The 14,597-nt window shown below is 42.2% G+C and overlaps 1 protein-coding gene across 1 annotated transcript in view; it reads right to left on the bottom strand.

Moving 5' to 3' along the window:
* Window positions 1-247: 247 nt before the first annotated feature.
* The window catches only part of ncapg2 (non-SMC condensin II complex, subunit G2), a 32,599-nt gene continuing 18,249 nt past the window's right edge, over window positions 248-14,597 (bottom strand). The window contains exons 20-27 of the mRNA XM_038997903.1: window positions 12,492-12,632; window positions 3,123-3,222; window positions 2,729-2,916; window positions 2,138-2,281; window positions 1,893-1,996; window positions 1,540-1,640; window positions 1,168-1,270; window positions 248-565 (exon numbers count right to left, since the gene is read on the bottom strand). Coding sequence (XP_038853831.1) covers window positions 508-565; window positions 1,168-1,270; window positions 1,540-1,640; window positions 1,893-1,996; window positions 2,138-2,281; window positions 2,729-2,916; window positions 3,123-3,222; window positions 12,492-12,632 — 939 coding nt within the window. The 3' untranslated portion in view covers window positions 248-507. The remainder of the gene's footprint in view (window positions 566-1,167; window positions 1,271-1,539; window positions 1,641-1,892; window positions 1,997-2,137; window positions 2,282-2,728; window positions 2,917-3,122; window positions 3,223-12,491; window positions 12,633-14,597) is intronic.

Here is a 14,597-nt window from a genome sequence, read left to right on the forward strand (position 1 = left end):
CGCTCTAGGGAGCATGTTAGGTCACTCACAAACTTCCTCCAGTGGGTTCGGTGTTGGGCGGGAACCTGTGGGGTTCAGGTTAATTAAAGGCTGTCTGGAATGTCTGAACTGTTTGTGTTGGGTGGAGCAAAATTAAATGCAAACAAACAAAATGTCCATCAATAAATTGTTCAAACATAGATTTTAAATGGTATAGGTCAAGTGATTTCCTTAGAGGCATTTTACAGAGAAGCCACAATGACAAAGCTGAAACAAAAATTTCAATTTATTTTTAACAGTTAACAATGTTACACACAGTTCAGTTTATGCTGCATAGCTATATCTACTAAGGCAATACATAAATCCAAAGCAAGTTACAAGTCATTCTGCATACACCATGATTACACAGAAAAGCTTTAAAAAACAAATAGAACAGAATACAGAAATAGCTGACACTGGCAACACAAATACAATTAGAAAATGTTAAATATATGTTAAAAATGTTGACGTTCTCTCGCTCTTGTCCCCTCATGGGCTTGGCATCAGAATCTCATTTAATGTATTGATAGCAGATTCGTAGATTACCCTGGAGAAAGAGAAAACATTTTTTAATTTAATGTTATTTTTAAGTTGCTATTTTGCCATTAAAATATAATTTGCACTCTCAAAATTCCCTGTTTACGAGCATGTTCCCTTAACGTTCAGGGTACATGCGATTCTAGCTAGCTAACAACTCCAAAATACTTAACCGTCTTATAGCATTAAAAAAAGGTACTAACAGAATTCTTCCAGTGGAGGTAACTCGGGTACATACCAAATGGCACCTCATTCCCTATATTTTCTTTATTTAACTAGGCAAGTCAGTTAAGAACAAATTCTTATTTACAATGACGTCCTACCAAAAGGCAAAAGACCTCCTGCGGGGACGGGGGCTGGGATTAAACATTTTAAATAAAATAAAAAATATGGGACAAAACACACATCACGACAAGAGACACCACAACACTACATAAAGGAGAGACCTAAGACAACATAGCATGGCAGCAACACATGAAAACACAGCATGGTAGCAGCACAAAACATGGTACAAACATTATTGGGCAGAGCCCTATGGGCCCTTGTCAAAAGTAGTGAACAACAGGGTGCTCTTTGGGACGCAACCATTGTAACGTTCGTTAGTCTAGTCACCTCTGGATGTGTCCTTCGTTCTCAGCCGTGACAGCGTAATGTTTCTGAAGCTGCCTCTGGATGGACACGGCTGTACTCTTCAGATCTGCCTTAAACTTCCCACCTGGAAGAAAAACAGGCACAATCATTACAGGCCAGCCACGCAGGACACGCAACTTCTGGCATTTGATTCATTTAAATGAAACCTGGGCATAAACAACCGGCTCAGGCCCGAGAACAGTTGATAACGTGGAACGCGTTCTGCTCACGGCGGCAAATGTTAGCAGCTAAAAACCTGTAGCTCCTCTGTCAGAAACGAATCATAAATGTGAAAACATAAACATTGTTTAGACCAAGATAAAAGGATGTCTTTATTGCAACAGTTTGACTCACTCTGTCTGACAACGGCCAGAATGTGAAGAACTGCAGCCAATCCGGTCAGACCGTCAATGACCTCTGAGTCAACAGTTGAGTTGATCTCTGCCAGGAAGGCCCTGAAAAAGAGAAGAGACCTTGGTTCAGAAACTACTAAGGAAAAAGTATAATAGTCCATTGTCTTTCTTTTTTGTGTTTGATTTATCACGGTCCTTATATGACATTGTGTGGTTTTGACCGCGTTTGTTTTGTCTGTTCTGTTTCTTATTACTCCTTATGTGTGAAAAATCTATAAAAATCTTAAATCACCAAAAGATTAACCCAACTCGGCGAGCGTAGTCAGAAAGCAGCAACTCTTGGGGAGAAGTTACCTGGTGACAGGGGGCGATTTGAGGAGAACGTCCAACAAGATGCATGAGAGAGGAGGCAAATCCTGGACTGTCTCTGGTATTGTGACCTCTTGGGGATGTGTAATCTAAGACAGAAACGTTTTAAGTTCGGCGCAAACAAAATATAGTACATGTTCTTAATACGCAGCCTATCATCATTGTGAATCATATTTTCTATATGGGAAAATAGTGTTTGTAGTGAATCAGCCATCTTAGTTTGATCTTACCCTTTGAAGGGAGTGTTGGCTTGCCGCCAGGGTTGCAGCACAGATGGTTGAAAACACCCCGTTTAGGGGGTTGGAGTCGAAGCCCGACCAAGCCTGAACGACCTGGAGGAAGTTTCCTAGAGCGGGAACAGCCGAGTGCCACAGCTACAACAACCAGGGGAGAGAGAAACAACCTTAAAATCATCTATTCACATTTGCGAGGTGAATAGGGGCCATAATGTATCATGCGTCTAAGAGTAGGAGTGCAGTGCAGTCATTTAGATCACAATGAATACGATTACATGGCCTGGGGGGAGCTGATCCTCAACCCTACTCCGAGAAGCTTGATACATATGGCTCCAGTACTGCTTCTGTTGTTCGGCCAAATAGGTATTAATTATAGACACAGCCATTAAAAATGTGATTGAAGAGACTACCTCTAATGACCTAAGTGTGTGTTTTTGATTGACAGTCAAATCAACAACACACCAAACAGTCAATAAAAAGCCCTATGTTGATACGGCGACTGATGACTTCAGATGCGTCCAAAATGGAACCCTATTCCCTATAAATAGTGAAGGGTGCCATTTGCGAAGCAGCCATCCTCCACACCTCCTGGCCCTCCTCGGGGTCCTTCCTCAGGCGGCGAGCCATGACCTCCAGGATCTTCTGGAAGATGTTGGTAACCACACTGAGGAGGATGGAGGACTGGTCGTCCTGGCCCTGGTTCTCGGGGACGTAGTTCTCCGCCACCTCCGTCAGCACAGAGAGCAGCAGTGGAACACACAGGTAGCCCTTCTCTGAGAACACAACACACACACACACACACACACACAGTGAAATTGGACGAGGTGCACAAGTGACAATCTACATTTCTAAATGTGCCTTATGGCAAAGTTGATTTACAGATCCAAAATGGCCCTAAAGTGGCATACTCCTTCATATTGACTCTGCATGTTTCTACTGTCTGTAATTGTATCTGTGTAGTGTAGATAGCTATACTCACCAGAGAGGAGCACGACGGAGCACAGGTGAAGGACCTGCCCTTTGAACTCCTCGTCCCCAAGGCCCACCCGGATCACATCGCTGCACACTGTGAGGAAATTCTGCCAAACATCACAACAACGTTAGAGCGAAGAGGGACAGAAAACGTTAACATACAGAAACTCTTGCATTAATGTGTGTTTTTTATAGTATATCAGAGTTTGTATTGACAACTGTTTTTAAGAACCTGTAATAATACTGAAAGACCATACAACTAAACTACAGTACCAGTCAAAAGTTTGGACACTTACTCATGCAAACGTTTTTCTTTATTTTTACTATTTTCTACAGTGAAGACATCAAAACTATGAAATAACACAAATGGAATCATGTAGTAACCCACATTTCTTTAACAAAATCTAAATATATTTGATATATGAGATTCTTCAAAGTAGCCACCCTTTACCTGATGACAGTTTTGCACACTCTTGGCATTCTCTCAACCAGCTTCACCTTGAATGCTTTTCCAACCGTCTTGAAGGAGTTCCCACATATGCTGAGCACTTGTTGGCTGCTTTTCCTTCACTTTGTGGTCCAACTCATTCCAAACCATCTCAATTGGGTTGAGGTCAGGTGATTGTGGAGGCCAGGTTATCTAATGCAGCACTCCATCACTCTCCTTCTTGGTCAAATAGCCCTTACGCAGCCTGGAGGTGTGTTGGGTCATTGTCCTGTTGAAAGATGAATGATAGTCCCACTAAGGGCAAACCAGATGGGATGGCGTATCGCTGCAGAATACTGTGGTAGCCTTGCTGGTTAAGTGTGCCTTGAATTCTAAATAAATCACAGACAGTGTCACCAGCAAAGCACCCCCACACCTCCTCCTCCATGCTTCACGGTGGGAAGCACACATGCGGAGAACATCCGTTCACCTACATGGCGGTTGGAACCAAAAATCTTATTATTTGGACTTATCATACCAAAAGGACAGATTTCCACTGGTCTAATGTCCATTGCTCGTGTTTCCTGGCCCAAGCAAGTATTTTCTCATTATTGGTGTCCTTTAGTAGTGGTTTCTTTGCACCAATTTGACCATGAAGGCCTGATTCACACAGTCTCCTCTGAACAGTTGATGTTGAGATGTGTCTTACTTGAACTTTGTGAAGCATTTATTTGGGCTGCAATTTCTGAGGCTGGTAACTAATGAACTTATCCTCTGCAGCAGAGGCAACTCTGGGTCTTCCTTTCCTGTGGTGGTCCTCATGAGAGCCAGTTTCATCATAGCGCTTAATGTTTTTGCGACTGCACTTTCAAAGTTATTGAAATTTCCCGGATTGACTTACCTTCATGTCTTAAAGTAATGATGGACTGTCGTTTCTCTTTGCTTATTTGAGCCGTTCTTGCCATAATATGGACTTGGTCTTTTACCAAATAGGGCTATCTTCTGTATAACCCCCCTTCCTTGTCACAACACAACTGATTGGCTAAAACGCATAAAGAAGGAAAGAAATTCCACAAATTAACAAGGCACACCTGTTAATTGAAATGCATTCCAGGTGACTACCTCATGAAGCTGGTTGTGCAAAGCTGTCATCAAAGCAAAGGGTGGCTACTATGAAGAATCTCAAATATATTTTGATTTGTTTAACACTTTTCGGGTTACTTCATAGTTTTGATGCCTTCACTATTATTCTACAAAGTATAAAATAGTACAAATAAATTAAACCCTGGAGAGAGATTGGAGGGACGCCATGTGCGACTGACGTGTTTTCCGTTTGCTCCCGTGGTATTTTTAAAGTTTGTGAATTTTGCAGCAGAACCGTATTTATTTTCATATATTATTTTGGTGATCCCTTCCCGTAAAAACCAAGACTACTTTACTTCCAAATGTCAGCATGTCGACGAAACATAAGGCCAAAAGCATGACTTTGAGAAAACCCGGCCTACAAGACACACTCTCATCACCGCCCTCCCCTGAGCCTGACGGCCCGGGGACTGATACTTTACCCGGGGGGGCGGCTTGGCCTGGCGGCGCTGAAGTGAACATTCTCGAGGCCATCAAACTACTACGCTCTGAGATAGTTGAAATGAAAACGGAGGTGGTTGCTACGATTGAGGCCCGAATAAAGGAGGTTTCTGATACTTTAAAAGCAGATCTAACCATCCTGCGGAACGAGACGGTGCCAGCAATCACATCACTCAAAACAACAATGGCGTCGCACACTACAACGATTGCAGCACTGGAGACCTTCGCTACAAATGTCTCCGACTTAACTACATCCCTGGAGGCTGACGTGAAACGCCTAGCTGCGGATTTGAAAAAGGTGAAGGAGAGCTGTGTAAGTTTAGAGGGATTCTCTCGCCGCAATAACCTGAGACTTGTATCAGTCCCAGAGTCAGCGGAAATGCCTCGCGCCACGGATTTCGTTTCTGGGCTGCTGAAGGATGTTCTTGCCTTAGATGAAAAGCCCCTGATTGATCGTGCCCACCGGTCGCTGCGCCCAAAGCCCCGGGATGGGGAGAGGCCCCGTGACATAATTCTTCGAGTGCACTTTTTCCATGAGAAGATGGAGATTCTCCGACGAGCCCGCAATACCACTCTGAGCTTTCAAGGACAGTGCTTCTCCATCTACCAGGACTACTCCCCCACTGTTTCCAGGCAGCGCGCAGCTTTCGGACAGGCCAAACGACTACTTCGGGACCATCCAGGTGTGAAGTACGGACTGCGATTCCCGGCCCGTTTATGGCTATCTCATGATGGTAAAGACTACACATTTGAATCTCCGGATGAGGCTCTCTCTCACATTCAACGTCACATCAAGAAGTCTTGAACTTGCTCATAGTTCAGCAACTGTTGCTTGCGAACTGTGGATAGTAAGTAACCCACCTGTGGTACAATTATGTTTAGCTACAACATGCTAACTTTGTATAGTTGGGGAGTTGGCGAACCCATTCAGGCTTATTTGATGTGATCTAATGTTTTGATCATCTAGTGTGCTTGCCTTACAAGCATTCAGTCATTTTAATTTCATTGTATTGCGGTTTTACTATACTCCTGTGTTTTCTAGGCTGTCTTGCTCACCTATTCAGTTTGTTTACATAGTGTCTCAGTGACTCAAAATATTCTTGGTTATTTGCTTACTGCATCCGTTTGCATTGACCCAGTAAACAGTAAATGCTTCCCGAGGCGACACGTTTTTTGGGGTCTTCACTTAAATTTTAAAAGTTCTGAGCGTCATTTATGCCCAGCAAGCGTTCAACGTTGCGCATACGTAGTTTTTTGGTCTTGGTTGTAAGCTGTCTTACTACGATTTCCTTACTTCAAATTAGGTTTTCGGCTGAGAGCCTTTATACATTTTATTTATTTTCTTTATTTTCTCTCTCAAATGCCTGTTATAAGACTGGGAATATAATTATATACATCTGCAAGTGGTGCTTTTGTAATTTCGTCTGCACAAGGGATTCACTTTTATTTATTTTTATTTAAAAAATGATTATCTCTTTTTGCTGTTTGATCCACTAACAAAACGCGACTTTAAAGAGCGGGACTGTGGGTTTAGGTTTAAGACCGCACTCTCACAGACATACTGTGCGAAGAGAACATGTTCTATTTAGGCTTGTACCTCGTTTGGGGAGGTATTGTCTGGGATGGGGGGAGGGGTTGAATTGTTCAGTTCTAATGTTGTCATTCTGTCTTTTTTTCTTTTTTTTCTGTACTTTTTCCAAACATCTACCATCGTACATTATTACTCTGAGACAAGTTATTCTGGGGTTTTTGGGCGCTCATTGCTTTTCCATTCTATGCTCTAATGACAGGGTTGTATAACGGGAATGCCCAGAGGGGCCGAAACAATGCGATCAAGTACATTTCGTGGAACACCAAAGGGGTTAATAACCCAGTGAAGCGTAAGAGGGTGTTGACACACTTAAAGGGTTTGAATGCAAATGTTGCATTTCTACAAGAGACTCACTTGAGGACTGGTGAGCACTTTAGGATGCGTAGGGACTGGGTTGGTCAAGTGTTCCACTCTAACTTTCATAGTAAATCAAGAGGGGCTGCCATTTTGGTTGATAAAGCCACTCCCTTTGTAGCTTCTGAGGTTATCGCTGATCCTAAGGGACGATACGTCATAGTAACCGGTAAACTGTTTTCTACCCCTCTTGTTTTGGCTAGTGTTTATGCTCCCAATTGGGATGACACAAGTTTAATTTCTTCCTTTTTGTCTGCTATACCCAATTTAGATTCTCATTTGTTGATTTTAGGGGGGGATTTCAACTGCAAAATGTCCCCAGTTCTTGACAAGTCCTCACGAACAACTACAGGCCCATCTAAATGTGCCCTACTTATTCAAGCCTTTCTTCAGAAATATGCCATGTTTGAGGCCTGGCGTTTCCTACATCCTACAGATAGACAGTATTCCTTTTATTCTCATGTTCATCAAACATACTCCCGGATTGATTACTTGACAAAAAACTTCTGCCTAACCTTCGGCAGTGTACTTACAAGAGTATTGTTATTTCTGACCATTCACCATTAGTGCTTGAACTAGAGTTTCCCCAGCGACCTCCTATGTGTTATCAATGGCGTCTTAACCCCATTTTACTCTCAGATAAGGAGTTTGTCAATTTCATTTCTTCTGAAACCACCTTATTCCTAGAAACTAATTCAACACCAGGTATGTCCTGCTCTACCATATGGGAGTCTCTCAAAGCATACCTACGTGGCCAAATTATTTCTTATACAGCCAACCAAAACAGAGTTCGCTCTCAGCGACTTCGGGACCTGAGCGAATCCATAGCCACATTGGATGAGAAGTATGCTACGGTTCCTTCCTCTGATCTGCATAAAGAGCGCCAACTACTCCAATCTGAATTTGATGAGCTTTCTACCAGGCAAGCTGAACAGTTACTCTTGCGAGCTCGGTACAGAGTGTATGAACAAGGCGACAAGGCCAGTAAACTCCTTGCACATCAGATCCGTAAATCTGAGGCCTCACGTTTAATCCCACAAATAAGGACCCCGTCTGGTGCCACCACAGTTATACATAAAGAGATCAATGATCAATTCAAACAATTTTACTCTGCGCTATACACCTCTGAATCCCCTCAAGACCCTTTGCTGATTGATTCCTTCTTTAATGGCCTGAATATGCCTTCAATTGATACAGACACCCATGACTGTCTAGAAGAAGAATTTACACCTGAGGAGATTGCAACAGCAGTGTCCGCAATGAAAAGTGGTAAATCACCGGGTCCGGATGGTTTTTACATTTACATTACATTTAAGTCATTTAGCAGACGCTCTTATCCAGAGCGACTTACAAATTGGAAAGTTCATACATATTCATCCGGGTCCCCCCGTGGGAATTGAACCCTGGTCCCCCCGTGGGAATTGAACCCACAACCCTGGCGTTGCAAGCGCCATGCTCTACCAACTGAGCCACACGGGACTGTTTTCCAACCGAATTTTACAGGACGTTTTCTGGTCTGCTTTGCCCATTCTTTTCTCGACTATTTGCAGAGTGCCTTAATACCTCAAAGCTACCGCCTAGTCTTTATCAGGCTTCAATTTCATTACTATTAAAGAAAAACAAAGACCCCCTGGAATGTGGATCCTATCGCCCAATCTCGCTTTTAAACTGTGATTACAAAATCCTAGCCAAGCTTTTAGCCATCCGTATGGAAGGCTCGCTGCATCAAGTAATACACTCTGACCAGACTGGCTTTGTGAGAAATAGGCATTTGTTTTTCAATATTAGGCGCCTTATGAATATACTGTACTCCCCAGCGTCGGAGGACCCAGAGGTGGTGGTCTCACTTGATGCAGAAAAAGCGTTTGACCGCGTTGAGTGGGATTACCTAACAGCTACCCTTTATAGATTTGGCTTTGGCCCCAAATTCATTGCGTGGATAAAGATTCTTTATTTTTCCCCCATGGCTTCGGTACGGACTATCAACTTGTCCTCTGACTATTTTCCCTTGCACCGCGGATCCAGACAGGGCTGTCCACTCTCCCCCTTGTTGTTTGCTTTGGCAATCGAACCTCTCGCCATTGCACTACGCTCTAATGATGCCATTCAAGGAATAAGCAGGACGGGCTCAGAGCAGAAAGTCTCGCTATATGCGGATGACCTCCTTTTGTTTATCTCCAACCCTGATACCTCATTGCCACGCGCCTTATCTGTTCTTAAAAGGTTTGGATCAATCTCAGGGTACAAGCTGAACCTAGGCAAGAGTGAGCTTTTTCCTGTAAACAAGGCTGCTTTAAAGTGCTCTTTTACAAGTTCTCAGTTTAGGATTGTCCGGGATCAATTCACCTACTTGGGAGTTAAAGTGACAAGGAAATATTCAAATCTGTTTCAGGAAAACTTGGTTGCTCTAGCAGACAGTTTGAAACAATCTTTTACTTTTTGGAATGCGCTACCTCTTTCTCTTATCGGAAGGATTAATGTCATTAAAATGAGTGTGTTGCCCAAATTTCTATATTTATTTCAATGTTTACCCATTTTTATTCCAAAATCTTTTTTTATTTCACTGGATCAAACATTCATGCATTTTATTTGGGATGGCAAGGTACCACGGATTGGTAGAAAACATTTACAGAAGCCTAAGTCATTGGGGGGTTTAGCTCTACCAAATTTTCAGACATACTATTGGGCTGCAAATTTCAGAGCCCTTCTGTACTGGCTGCAGACTGACCCTACTGGCCCTAGACCAATCTGGGTCCAGATGGAGTCTGAATCGTGTAAACCTGCTGCACTTTCTTCTGTGTTGTGCTCGTCTCTCCCAGTGTCCCTAGGCAAAAGGTGTGTCAACCCAATTGTAAAGCAGTCTCTTAAAATTTGGAATCAGTTCCGTTTAGCCTTTGGCCTCCGAGGCTTTTCTCTATCAGGCCCAATCAATCAGAACATTTTATTTCCTCCATCTTTGAATGATGGGGCTTTTGGCATCTGGCACTCACTAGGCCTCTCCTCACTAGCCCAATTATTCTTTGATGATACATTTGCCTCTTTTGCTCAGCTACAGGAAAGGTTCAACCTCCCTCAATCCCACTTTTTCCGCTATCTCCAGACTAGGAACTTTGTCAGAGCTAACACACCTGAATTTCCCCATAGGCCTGCGAATACAGCTATAGAGAGCATCCTGGAGCTGAACAAGCTTCCTAGGGGCGCAATTTCAGATGTATATGCAATCATTCATGACTTACAGAACCCTTCTTTGGTGCCTTTAAAGACTCGATGGGAAAAGGATTTGGGGGAGGAACTTGGGGAAGACACCTGGGAATCTGTGCTGCGCAGGGTGCATTCGTCCTCTTTTAGCACTAGACACAGCCTCATTCAATTCAAGGTGGTTCACCGTATCCACTGGTCTGGGGCCAGACTTGGAAGAATATTCTCTGATTTTGATCCTACCCGTGTCAGATGTAAAATTGAACCAGCCACACTGTTGCATATGTTCTGGGGCTGTCATAAACTGTCAGGTTTCTGGGAATTAATATTTAAATGTTTCTCTGATATATATAACACTGTTATAGATCCCTCTCCCCTTACAGCCCTTTTTGGAGTACTGCCCATAGGTACCCCCCTGTCAAGAATCCAGTCGGACACTGTTGCTTATACAACTCTTTTAGCTAGACGGCTAATACTACAGAACTGGAAGATGGCAGCTCCCCCATCTTATAAATATTGGGTGAGAGATGTGTTGTGCTCTCTGAAACTAGAAAAAATTAAATTAAATTCACGTGGGAACCCTAAACTGTTTAATGAGGCTTGGGCTCCATTCCGGTCTTACTTTAAACAGTCCATCCTCTGATGGCATTCCTATTAAAACCAAAATAAGTCTGTATTTGACCCCCCTGTGACTTAGGGGTTGGATGAGCATTTCTCTGTGTTTTTTTCTGGGGTGGGGGTGGGGGGCATTAAGGTTGATGTGCTTATTGATTGTGACCTGTGGATGCCTTGTTCATCTTGCCCGGGCAGAGACTAAGGTGTGAGCTTGTTTTTCCCAGTTATTTTTATTTTTTAATTCTGTTCACGCCTACATAAAATTATTATTATTCATTTTTTATTTTAAAGCATTGTAACTTTTTATTTTTGGTCCAGTGGATGGTTGGTCTGTGGCCTTGACTGTCTGTGAGTGGTTGCATTTCTCCACCCCATCCCATGACTGTTTACAGGAACAATGGTGAGGTGTTTGCTCTGTCCCTATACTATAGATTGCCCTTTAACCTTTTGTAGCCTTCTGCCTGGTGTGTTTAACTTGTCTAAAGTATGGTATCTTTAAAGTTATTTTTTTTATATGTATTATTTGTATTTTTTCTAGTTGAGTATATTATTTATATTGCTTTGTCTTGTCTGTGTGTGTGTGTAAAACTTAATAAACAGAGTTTTCAAAAAAAAAAAAAATTAAACCCTGGAACGAGTAGGTGTGTCTAAACTCGACTGGTACTGTAAATCACAGGACAATAAAAACGTTCAATCATTAAACATTTCATTTTTTGTGCACATTTTTCCTGAGAACAATGCATTGCATAAGCCACCGTACTATCTTAATCTCAAGTGTTGGTGCTGGAGCCCTAGAGTTGGTGGAAGCAGCAGAAGTGGGTACTGAGATAAACAGGAGGGTTTATTTTCAATATCCGCTCACAGCAGCAGCCTTTGGGCGACAGGCTCGAGAGAGTAATGGCAGAAATAACTAGAGAAGCCCATTTCAAAAGAACAAATTAGTCCATCTAGCTCTCTGGGAGTGGGAGGCATACAGCAGAGAGCTGATAGGCGAGAGTGTGGAATAACAATCTATAACCAACTAAGGCTTGCGCTCCAAATGGAACCCTATTCCCTAAAAGTGCACTACTTTTTGACCAAAAGTAATGCACCACATAGGGATTAGTGTGCCATTTGGAGCGCAGCCTGAGCTAGAACTGAAAGCCTAAGAAAGGAGAAGAATTGATCTCCTGACCATAAAACTATAAAGATGCTCATACATTACCATGACTTAATTCATTGGAAAAAGCTGTAACGGTTTCTCAAACACACAACTATTTGCCACAGCTGTTCTTTTACGGCTGAAAGGTTTTCAGAAAAACTCTGACAACTGCTGATGTAAAAAAAAAGGCTTTGTGAAATACATTTGATTGACTCTCAATTGAGGTCATTGATTAGCTAGGAATTCCCCCTCACCTGGTTCTCTAGGACTTAGTTGGACACAAATTCAAAAGAAACAACACAACCAGCAGACACACAGCCCTCCAGGAATTGAGTTTGACACCTCTTGTGGTACCTCGGGAATACTGAACACAGGAATAACACGTAGGGTGTTCTGCACAAAAACACGGTGTAAACCCCCATCCTGTGGTTGATACTTGCGACCCTATCCAGCAGGTTGTGCTTACCTCTACCACCTGCCTGGCGAGGTCCCGCTGCTGCTCAGTGACCCCTCCCTCACTGGGACTGACCAGGAAGGGCAGCGCCCTCTCTGCCACCCATGCAGCCATATTCTCCACAGCACCCAGGAAATCCCTGCACTCAGAGAACTGGGAAAGAAAACACGTGGTTATAGAACAGAAAGCCCTGGTGGTTATAACAGGTGGTAAAAGGTGGTTATAGCCCAAACACTGCACAGACCAGTAATTAATATAAGAAATAATATATGCCGTTTAGCAGACACTTTTATTCAAAGTCGACTTAGTTACGCGTGCATAATTTTTAACGTATGGGTGGTTCCAGGAACCGAACACCCTATCTTGGCGTCGCAATTGCCACGCTCGACCAACTGAGCTACAGAATACCAGTTATATCCCAAATACTGTTCATTAAACCTGGGACGATAAACCAAAATGACAGACACCGACAAAAGCCAACACTTAGAGGACATTTTGCTGATCGTTAATTATGATAAAGTGGCCTATACTAGACTGGAGATACGTGACGTTTGAGATAAGTCTGCTAATGTGGATGATTGCTAATGGGACAACCCATAACTTCTGAACTCTGAAAACGTTCAGGAATTTGGGGAATTAGCTTAACTTGTAAAATATATAAAACATACGTCAAAGATGTAAGACATCTAATTAGTTAGAAATAGAACCCATCCAATTAGTGAATATCACATTCATGTAAAATGTGATATTTAAGTTAAAGCTATTTAATATGAAGAGCATGAAATAATGCCCCAAAACATGCTAAATACTCCATTCCACTCAGTAGTGCCTACTGTATTATTCATTATTACTTTATACAGTTTTCACCCCAATTGGTTTAGCACATTCTGGGGAACAAAGCTCCATGCTCTCGAAAAACTAAAATCGTCAAAAAACAACAAAAACATACATTTTCTACACATTAATATTCAAACCCTCTATGTAACATTTACAATTGCATACTGTAGTTCGAAACAAGATTAATGATAGAAATGAGAGGATCCTCCAGCGCCGTGGTCCTGTGGGCAACACTCCCAGCAACAAGCAAATGTGTGCTTTCCGACCGGAGACCAGGGTTCAATTGCCGTCTCCACCTTTCATGCTATGCATTTGACTAATAAAGGAAAAACACTATAAAAAAAGGTAGAGTGAAAGGTTTATTCATTCAGGAGTTAAATTAAACACTCAGTGTTGTAAAATAACCCATTGATGTTAATAACCAGAGTTGAGTGTGATTGTGTCCTTTTTCTCTGTAGTAAAACACTGACACTCAAATCCACGCCCATCATTATCATATTTCCGAGCATGCTTTATTGCAAGTTATTTTTTTAGAATTGTGTTTAAATATCTGTTTCTGTATGCACATTGATTGATTGCTCTTATGTTACATCCTGTGTTAGGGTAAAACTAGTCTGTTGAGGTATAGCCTTATGATATGCAATGTATTGTCATAAAGGGTTACATTTTAAGGAGAATATATTCACTTACGCACTCACTTGAAGGCTACAGTTTTGATAAGAATTGAATGCAACAGCCACGTTAACTAACAGGCACTTTGGGATATAAGCCGATATTTGCTTACAGTGCATTCGGAAAGTATTGAGAACCCTTGACTTTTTCAACATTTTATTCTAAAATGGATTAAATTAATTGTTTACCTCAATCTACACACAATACCCCATAATGACAAAGTGAACTTTTTAGAAAAGTTTGCATATTTATATTTAAAAAACAAACACCCGATTGACTTAAGTATTCAGACCCTTTGCCATGAGGCTCGAAAATGAGCTCAGACGCATCCTGTTTCCATTGATCATCCTCAAGATGTTTCTACAACATTATTGGAGTCCACCTGTGGTAAATTCAATTGATCGGACATGATTTGGAAAGGCACACACCTGTCTATATGAGGTCACACAGTTGACAGTGAATGTCAGAGCACAAACCAAGCCATGAGGTCGAAGGAATTGTCCATAGAGTTCAGAGACAGGATTGTGTAGAGGCACAGATCTGGGGAAGGGTACCAAAAATGTCTGCAACATTGTAGGTCCCAAAGAACACAGTGGCCTCCATCATTCT

This window comes from Salvelinus namaycush, chromosome 7 (genome assembly GCF_016432855.1).
Source record: "Salvelinus namaycush isolate Seneca chromosome 7, SaNama_1.0, whole genome shotgun sequence".
Taxonomy (NCBI): domain Eukaryota; kingdom Metazoa; phylum Chordata; class Actinopteri; order Salmoniformes; family Salmonidae; genus Salvelinus; species Salvelinus namaycush.